The sequence below is a fragment of the Abrus precatorius genome, unplaced genomic scaffold (assembly GCF_003935025.1).
Source record: "Abrus precatorius isolate BTA unplaced genomic scaffold, Abrus_2018 Scaffold8, whole genome shotgun sequence".
Taxonomy (NCBI): Eukaryota; Viridiplantae; Streptophyta; class Magnoliopsida; order Fabales; family Fabaceae; genus Abrus; species Abrus precatorius.
In genome coordinates, this window is record NW_020874428.1 from 39,643,104 (window position 1) to 39,653,857 (window position 10,754).

General features: G+C 26.6%; 1 protein-coding gene across 1 annotated transcript; it reads left to right on the forward strand.

Moving 5' to 3' along the window:
- Positions 1 to 2,778: 2,778 nt before the first annotated feature.
- Positions 2,779 to 6,521, forward strand: LOC113848206 (probable glucan 1,3-beta-glucosidase A). Its single transcript, XM_027477611.1, has 8 exons — positions 2,779 to 2,943; positions 3,101 to 3,220; positions 4,012 to 4,209; positions 4,335 to 4,490; positions 4,842 to 5,011; positions 5,114 to 5,263; positions 5,800 to 6,140; positions 6,340 to 6,521. The coding sequence occupies exons 1-8, from the start codon at positions 2,779 to 2,781 to the stop codon at positions 6,519 to 6,521; spliced, it is 1,482 nt and encodes a 493-aa protein (XP_027333412.1).
- Positions 6,522 to 10,754: the final 4,233 nt, after the last annotated feature.

Consider the following 10,754-nt stretch of genomic DNA (forward strand, 5'->3'; position numbering starts at 1 on the left):
CACTATGATCACAGATATACGATGTCTCTAGCAGTTCTTGAGGTCTTACACAACTAGGTAAATAGTCACTGGTTAGCCCATACATACAAATACAACGTATACAATAACGGGCTCCTTAGCAAAGGTATAGTCAGGAAACGAGTGTGAGGCCATGTGGTGCATTCGCTCTCAAAAAGATTTTATACACATGCGCGAATGTCACTCACTACCCTACGTTTTCCCTAGATTTTTCATTGTCTCTGAACTCTATAACTTTAGTGTATCTCTGTAACTATTCACACTAGATCTATTCAACTTTTTTTTTTTTTACACTTATCCCATACTCCCTTTCATACTAAACTCATTACTCAAGTAAAAGATTGTGCTTAGTAAAGCATTTCGGACTAAGTTCCAAACAAGTATACTACTCGAACGTATCATTAACATCCAAAATCAACCGAACATACTTTTTACAACAATCTAATGTCAATCAATCATAAAAATCATACAAGAACAAATATATAAAGTACTCTTATGGATATAAAATATTTATTATGCTTAAAATCACAAAATAGAGCTCTCCTTACCTTGAAACGAAGTTTTGAAAGAGGGTTTGTGAAAGGTTTCGGTGAAAGAACCAAGATCCTACATATCACAAAAGAGAATGTTTTGAGAAGGAGAAGACATAGAAAACAACCAAAAAGAGAGAACAAAGCTTCAAAAACTTGAAGTTGATTGATGTAGTTCTCAAGCTTAAATTTGAAGGAGAGTTGAGATTTTCGAGATTTTTTTGAGAAGAGAGAGTTAAAAGTCGAGAGAACAGGAGAGAGCTCGAAACTTAGATTGTAATCCAAGTATTCTAACTTAAAAAACCCTTAAATACCCCTTGACTCAAGATATTCTTGCTACATCGAGCTCTTCTTTGTTGTAGCAAAAAAATTAGAGAAAATTTCTATTTGCTATCTGTCATTCTAACTACTGCGAGAACTCTTTACTATAACGAGAGAGCTCTTTGCTACAACGAGAGAGCGTCAAAGAACTTGATTCTAGACGCTCTTTCTTGCCACAATAAAATATCCTGTAATTTATATATAATTAATTTATGATATATTTTAAAAATATTTATAGTAATAAATAATTAAATTAATATTTTAAATATTAAATAAATGATATATTTATCAATAAGTAGGTATGTTTTATTAATACAAATTTCACAATAATAAAAACATAAAAATTTAATAATTAATATATTTAAAAATATTTTTTATTTTTTATATTATTTTGGATCACAACACAGTAATAATTATTTTTTATAAATAGAATTAGAGGAATATTACTTTGAAATTTTAACAAGAAATAAGATTTAATAATACTATTTTTTTTAGATAAAATTTAAATAGTATTGCTGATATTATTCACCTCATAGAGTTAATTTTTTACTTCAATAATTGGCATAATAAAATTTGACATTCAAAATTAACACGTTAATATTAAAAATCGTACACATTATCAAAGTGAAACTCCAATTCTGATTGAAGAATGATACCAACCATACTTATAAAGCCAAATCTAAGTTTTTTCTTACTTTTTTTTTTTCCTTAGATACATACGTTATATTAAAAAAAATATTGTTGATGAATTTTCCAAAGGAACTAACTATTAAATTAATAAATAAATTTAAAAAAATAACTTTAGAAATATTGTATTAAAAATCAACGTTCAGTTTTCTCCTTCGATCACGGCTGAGGAAAATAGTCAACAACCTAAAAGTTAACATTAATTATAGCAGGAAAAAACACCGACGACAATGGATTTTAAAATGAATCACAGTTAAATTCAGACGCATAAGGCTTGTAAAATGGTGAGAGATAAACTTTTCTCTCCCTTAAATAGTTAAAATTGTAATCGTAACAGTTTTTTCAAAAATTCCATTGCAACAAATAAAATTAATTTTTCAACAGAGTCGTTTCAGACATTGTTCATATATATATAAGAAATAATAAAGTTTTAAGTGTAGTTTTAAGGTGGTTTCAGCTTAAACTCTCAAAAATTCGAATCCTGTGACATTCATATGTTGACCAATATTTCTTTTTTCAAATTATTATTACCTAGTAGATATTTGTACAAATAGTGAAAAAGAATGTAGATTTATTTAACACTTATGAGCATTTTATTAATTATTCTAACATTTTTTATGATTAATAATATATATATATATATACATTTTTTTAATACTCTTTTTTTGTAATTTTAAAATGAAAATAATTAATATATTATTGTATAACCATGAGAAATATAAAAGATAAGAAATATCATAGTTTTTATAATATTTTCCTACTAATTAAAAGTGTTGGATAAAAAGTAATGCATTTAATATCTTAAAAACATAAAAAGGACTCATACATTTTGGATTTAGTAAGTAAAAAAAAGTATAGAAAGAATCGTAAGAAAATATAAAATTAATTATAAAAGAAATGGTTTGCTTCGTGATTTCATGGCGATATTAATTACATTAAGCCTATGGAATGGTCAAGTCAATCACAGTATATCTATTTGTCTTTTCTAATTTCGTTCATTTTCCTTTATTGTACAATAATTACTTGTTAGAATCAGTCAAATACACATGGAATCTTTTATTTACATGATTTTACTGTCAAATAAAATTTTACACTAATTTCACTAATAAAAACTCACATTATTTGGTAAAACATTTAAACTTGCCTCATTAGTTTTAAAATATCTACTATATATACTAGACCTTACTATCCATGGTAGCAAGCAATTGGCTTTAATTTTAAAATGGGATATTCATACTATTTGAGTTTCCTGTTGACTTTATGCCTTTTAAGTCCTCACAATGGGCAAAATATGCCATACAAAGCTGTGAATCTGGGAAACTGGCTTGTTGCTGAAGGGTGGATGAAACCTTCTCTCTTTGAAGGAATTGTCAACAAAGATCTCTTGGTATTGTTACTCCCAAACACTTCATTTCAATTAATTATCATTCCAAATAACACCACCATTCGTTCTTTTAGAGTAAAATGAATGGTTGCACTTAGCAATTTTCACAAATAATTGTCAATTCTGCAGATTATCAAGTTCAAATGTTTTGTTATTGCAGGATGGAACTCAAGTGCAACTAATGTCCACAAAGCTCCACAAGTATCTCTGTTCTGAAAATGGAGGAGGAGCTGCTGTTGTAGCCAACCGTGATTCACCTTCTGGATGGGAAACATTCAGGGTATGTTTTAAAGACGATCAATTTTTTTATACATCACATTCATTTGCTTCTATATGTCACCTCTGAGTCATAATTTTTAAATACGAATATTTTTTACAGTTATTTTAACTAAGTCCACAAGTATTTCAGTTACACTCTTTTTAATGGATAAGGATTCTTGCAGTAACATTGTGTCATTGGAGAGGCTTGACCATTGAAACAAATTATTTTTCTATTAAAAAATAATAAATATTTAATAAATGGTTAAGATTAAAATTGAAATATTCATCGCAGAAGATCTCAATCTATTTTTATTACACTTAGTTATTGATTAAAATTTATTAAAAAATTATAGAATTATGAGAAGAAAAACATTAAATGAGAAGTAAAAAACAATAAAATTTACATAATTTTTATTTTTTTAATTAATTTTAACTAATAATTAAGAATGTGTTGTTATAATTTATAAGAAGAATTTTTTTATGAATTCTAATAGAATTCTATTTTTTTTTTCTCTATGTTTATTTTCTCTATTTCGCTTCTCATCTAAATGGAGGCTAAATGTATTTTTGCTCTATATATGTACTTTTCTTGACTAATTTATTTTTAAAAATTTAATCTTAATTTAGTTTTCAATTTTAAATATTTTATGTTTTTTAAATTTAATCTTACTTAATATAATAGATTATTTATTATTAATAGTTTAAATATATAATTTTAAAATTTGATTAAATTTTAAAAATCATTTAATATATCTTAAAATTTATATATTTTCATTTTCAAAATTATTTTAATTGTGTGTGCATGTGCAGCTGTGGAGGGTGAGTGATTCATCCTTCAATTTGAGAGTGTTGAACAAGCAATTTGTGGGGCTGGAAAATCAAGGAGGTGGAAACAAAATTGTAGCAGTTTCAAATTCTCCCAGCAAACCGGAAACCTTTGAGATTATAAGGAATGATAATGATCCCCTCAAAGTTCGACTCAAAGCATCAAATGGTCTGTTTTTACAGGTACCTCTCAATCTTCATGCTATTCATATTGCCATTTCTCATGTTAACAGCATTTTTCTATCATGCAAGAGATGGATTTGTTTTGTTTTAACCTTCAACAAAATATTGCAATTGAATTTGTGAAGGCTCAATCAGAGACGTCAGTGACTGCAGATTATCAAGGCACAAATTGGGAAGCAAGTGACCCTTCAGTCTTCCATATCAATATTGTACGCACTTTACAAGGAGAGTACCAACTTACTAATGGTTATGGCCCAGGCAAAGCTCCTCAAGTACTGCGGGTGAGAAATCTCAAACTTTTCAGACGTAAATATGATTCAATTTTATTTTAATTCTCTCAAATTTTTTCAACTTTTAGTCTAATCAAATTTTAAAATTTTTTAAAATAGTCTTTATTAACACTTTATGATAAGGTGTCATCCATTTAATCATGTCAAAGTGATAGATAATATAATATATCTAGATGCACACCAGACATAAAAAACTAGTAACATGAAATATTTTCCAAGGTTTTAATTGATAATTTCACAACTAACAAAATATATTTTCCCCAACTTTTGATGACAAACCATGCACTTGCCGCAATTGATATTCCAAGATCATCTTCATATTGAGCTATGTTGGCCTTGCAGAATCACTGGAACACATACATAACAGAAGACGACTTCAGATTCATGTCAACAAATGGATTAAATGCAGTGAGAATACCAGTTGGATGGTGGATAGCTAAAGATCCAAACCCTCCTAAGCCCTTTGTTGGAGGATCTTTGGCAGCACTAGACAATGCTTTCAAATGGGCACAGTAAGTAATGCTGTAATTGTGTAACACGGAACCATTTTCCAACATTTAATTCAGCTCCAATGTTCCATCATTTACCAATTATGTACATTTTATAACTTGTAGAAACCATGGCATGAAAGTGATCGTGGACTTGCATGCAGTTGAAGGTTCTCAGAATGGCAATGACCATAGTGGCACAAGAGATGGATATTTAGAATGGGGAGATTCACATATACCTAACACGGTCGCAGTCATAGACTTCTTAGCCGAAAGGTTGTATACTTCTAAAACAATAAATGCTCGCTTAATACATTTTAGTTAAGTAAATAATCATACAAGTCCCCCAGTAGGAATTATACGTTTGATTCATTTAAATGTCAACATGTTCCTAAATTTGTATTTTAAAAATTAAATTAGTCTTTAAAACTCATAACAAGTGTAAAGATTATGATACATTTAAACCATTAAATTTGTATTTTACACCAGCTTATCAATGAATCACAAACAAATCATTTAAATACCAAATATTACATTCAACTCAAAACTTAGGGTATTAGGTGGTAGATCTTTGTCATTAATATGTTACACAATTTAATTTCTACCTAATATAAGATATTTTTACTCACACATGCTGCCTTAATATATTAAAACCTGAAGTCTAGCTAATGTACATTATTCAGTAACTAATATAACTGACACTATTTTCAATTGACTAATTTGACTATATACTCTAATAATCTATATAGGTAGGATGATGTGACCTGTTATGGTTGAAAAATTAAACTTTTGAGACTTGAATTTGTTGACAGATATGGTAACAGACCAAACCTAGGAGGAATAGAACTGATGAATGAGCCACAAGGTGTGAACATAGACAGCCTTAAGAAGTATTATCGAGAAGCTTATGATGCTGTGAGGAAGCACAGCCCAAGTGCATATGTGATAATGTCAAACCCATTGGATAAAGATTCTAAGGTGCTTCTCTCATTTGTGAAAGACTTCGACAGAGTAGTACTCGATGTGCATTACTACAATCTTTTTTCGAGTAAATTCGACGACATGAATGCTCAACAAAATATTGACTACATAAGAAACGAACGAGCCTCAGACCTTAGCGGCGTCTCTTCAACTAATGCTCTTACTTTTGTAGGTAAAAACCAAATCCTAACCAATATTATTGGCCTAAATATATTTTTATGAACAATCAAGAAAGTCACTTAAGTAAAACTTGGTAGACATTATAATAAGATGGGAACATATTAACATAACATTTGAGTTCTATTATATTTTTAGTGTATATTTGATCATATTATATACATTGAGAATCGCATCATGAGTGTTGTTGGCAGGGGAATGGACGGGTGAGTGGAGTGTGAAAAATGCTGCTAAAGAAGACTACCAAAGATACGCTCAAGCACAATTGGATGTGTATTCTCGTGCAACTTTTGGATGGGCCTATTGGGCCTACAGGTGTAAGTTTAACCATTGGAGCCTCAAGTGGATGATCGAAAATGGTTTCATAAAGCTCTAGATTTTGGAGACCATAAGAAAAATACTCTTGAATATTTTTAAAAAAATAGTTTATATATGGTGGATCATAAAGGGAAAAGAAAACTCTAGATTTAGTGACGAGACTATGCACTCATCAAACTCATGCATTGGATCATGTTTTATTTTCTATTTTCTATTTTCTTTTCCTATGTCCCCTTGCTGGGTTGATTGTGGTCGTTTTACTAGAATTTGTCTGTGATGGACCCTTTATATTTAGCATCTTACCTTTGTGTTATTCTATCTTAATAAAAATGCTACTAAGCTAACAATTCTCCCTTTTAGCTTCGATTATTGAATGCAAACTTAGCACTATGACATATCAAGGATTAAGGAGCTTTTATGAAAGGAGTTATTTGTTATTGTATGGCACAAATAATTCTTTTTATTTAAGATTCTCCATATTTGAAAGTCATGTGAATTTTTCTATTAATCTAAAACAAATTGAGTAAATTATTTATTTTATTTTTAAAATGATTTTTTATTTCTCTAATAAATTCCTTAAAATAAATATTTCGTATATCACATTATTAAATCAGAAAAAAAACTAAAATGGTTGATATTGCTGATTTTGATCAATCATAACAATAAAAAGTAAAAAAACAAAAAACAAAAAACAAAACTAACATATAAATTAAAAATATTTACATCGATAATAAATTAGATATATTATTTAGTAGTTTTTTTTAATCTTACTTGAGTTGCATACTTAGATGTGGTGAATAAGTATCACTGAAAATTTTTTACATACACAAAAATTCAAACTCAAGATGTTACTTAAATGATACTAACTCACTTGTTACTCGAACTAACCTCTATTGATATATTATTTAGTTTTTATGTAATTAATTGAATACTTTTAAAATTAATTAGTTAAACATTTTATTGCAATTAACTATTTAAATATATAATTTTGCGTCTTCTAGGTAATCGCTTAAGTATTTGACAAATTTTATATTAATTTTTTATCAAATATTTTTATTAAATTTATTAATTGATATATATAATAAATTAAATGAGTTGTTTATATAATTGAAAACAAAATATTAAAACGATTTTTTTTAAAGTTGAGTTCTATTAATTTTAAAACTAAATTAAGATTTGATTTAACTTTATTTTAATTAAATGTGTTTTATTTTAAAATGTATATTTAAAAGTTAAAAATTTGTAACCATTTCAAACAAACTCTTGTATAATACGATTACTGTAATTAACATAACGGTTTAGACATTACATTGATAATTGAATGGTTGATACAATTTTGCTATTGTTGGAGTTTAATAGTCAGCTGCTCATAAATCACAACCTCTTTTAGGTTTATTTGAGGAAGGTCATGAACAATACAGATGAACATTAATAATTTGGCAATCAAATACCTTATTCGTTGCCAACCTCTATAATTGAGGCTTCAAAGTTCTTTTGTTTATTATTATTTTCAGTTTCTCGTAAATCATTTGATGTAACATTCAATATCTTCCGTTTGTAATTAGCCTAGAAAATACCTATATGATATGGGACACATTGAATGTGACATTATGACGTATAATTTTAAAAAACTATAGAGTAAAAATTTCTAATTTTCAAGAAATAATGTTCATCTAAGTCAAGTTACTTATTTGTCACTCTTCTCTCACTAGTCATCCAACTAAATTATACTACTCATTGAAGTGCATTTACTTACTTGTTTCTCGTCTCTCGTTATTCATACAACTAATTATTTCATTTTATAAATATTTCTTTAATTGATTATTTGTCTTTTTATGATTTTATTATTACGGATTAATATAATTATTACACTTATGATTTTAAACAGTGTTCTTAGAGTATCTTTATTATTAGTACCTTTTTTCTTACCTTATTTTTTTTCCATAAAATTTGTTTTTAAGTCACATTGCTCGTTGAAGTAATCACATCTTAAAACTTATTAATTTTTTCATGTTATATCATCATACTATAAACCAAGTAACTACTATTATACCTTGCCAATGTTTAGATTAGCTAATATTTTTAATAAAATTTTAAAAAAATATTCAATGAATATTAAGAATAAATGTTGCTTTTAAAACTAATTTCTTAATTTTTCAAAAATTATCTCATAAAAATTCAATTAATTCTAAGAGTAAAGGATGTACTGTTTTATTTTACTTTACCCGTCTAATCCTTGAAGTTAACATTATTTGGTTTAAAGTTGAATAAAATTAATTTTAAAATATTAAATATAATTGAGTTTCATATGAAAATATATTTTAATTAAAATATATATTTGATACTTAAAGATAAAAAATAATATTTTAATTGAGAAAAAAGCAAAGGCTTAAGTATTGCGTTTGTGGTTGGCACATAAGAGAATTTGAATGGAAAATGGTCTTTGATGGAATGGTGAGTGTATTGGCATCTAATATGTCTGATGCTGCATGGATGAGGTGAGAGTCGCCGTTAGTCCCATCACGCGTCAACACTTGACAACCAATATCATGCTTGTATTCCTATTTAAACCATTATCAATTATAGTTGCTCTTTTGAAGGATAAAAATAAATATTTTTTATGATTTTGGATGTAGCTTTACGTATTTTTTAATATAAAATAATTTTAGTTTTTCAACTAATATTTTAAGACCCTATTTATCAAGAATTTAAATAATTATAAATATATTTATTTTAATATTATTAATTATAATTTTTTTATTGAATCCGTGCTTATATATTCTTTAACATATTTTTAGATATACATAAAACGCATTTTTCAAAAAGTGTGAACATGATGTTGTCATGTTGAAAAAGAAGAATGTTATTTTTATAATGAATTTGCCATATTTATTAGAGATATAAGAAAATATGAGAGAAAATGAGTAATTAAGAATATGTTTAAAATTTTGTTTGAATTTATTTTAAAATTACGTTAACACATAAGTTATAATTAAAATATATCTATAATTGATGAAATTTAAATAAATATTAAATAAGTGATATAATAAAAATAATAAATTTTTATTAAAATTATAATATTTAAAAAGAAAAGTATTATACATAATTTTTTTATATCTACAATACTACTTAGATTAAAAAAAATAAAAAAAAAATGAAAAAAATATATATATTTTAAATTTCTATTCAACAAATAATAAAATTCATTGTAAAAATGGTCTCTTGTAACATATTGGCGTTGATAGGTCAGGTTTGGAGGATGTATGCTTTAAGATTGAAGACATTCGTTGAGTTTAAGTAATTTTCTTTTTTATTACTATTGTAAAATTGGAGAAGTGAATAAATCTAGTTGTAATGTCTTAAAAAAAATAAGTTTAAAGTGTTTATATATAAATTTAACAGAACATTGTATACTCTCTTTAAATTGACATTATGATTGTTCTAATATTTTATATATTAAATGATATTTATATCTTTTTTAAATAAATGACTAATTTTATTGTCTATTATGATGACATGAAATATCCTATAATTTACAAGTTACCATAAAAATTTCCTAAGTGTAATTACACTTTTAGTCTTTTTTATTTTAATTTTGTTCAATTTTAGTTTTCAAATTTTTAATTGAGAAATTTTAGTTCTTCAATTTTTATTATCAAGCAAATTTCACATTTTTTTAATTTGACATTTGTGATATGGACTTTGACAATACTGAAGTGTTTAACAATAAAAATTATTAGTTATTAAGTTATTTTAAATATAGTTGTTTATTTTAATAAAATTACACATATAAATAATGTGTTACAAAATTGGGGTTAAAAATTAGGACCCTTTTCATTTGAAATTTGAGTATAAGAAGACCACAACATAAATTCATTGAATAGAGTGAGAGTACCATTGCAAGACTTGTGTATAACAAGACTAATGTCTTCTACAAAGTAAGAAAAATAATTTATTTTGAGAGAGTAAATATAAGAAAAAGGTATAATCTTAATTTTGCACTCAATGTGCACAAAAGAAAAGTATGACTGAGAATCATTCAAGGAAAAAGTTGAAAAGTACTAAAAGTTACATGTTAAGATATGTCATTTTTCACTCATTTCTAGGCCAATGCAGGATTTCACAATCCATCTTAAATTGGGGAAACTAAAGTTTCAAAACAGGATGAGGGTAAGTTGGTACAAAGTGAATAAGTACTATATTTCTATTAGAACTGGCTAGTCCATCACAAAATTCATTTATAACCTAACCTAAAACCTCAACCTAGCTTATGTTACCCTAAAAATGAAAG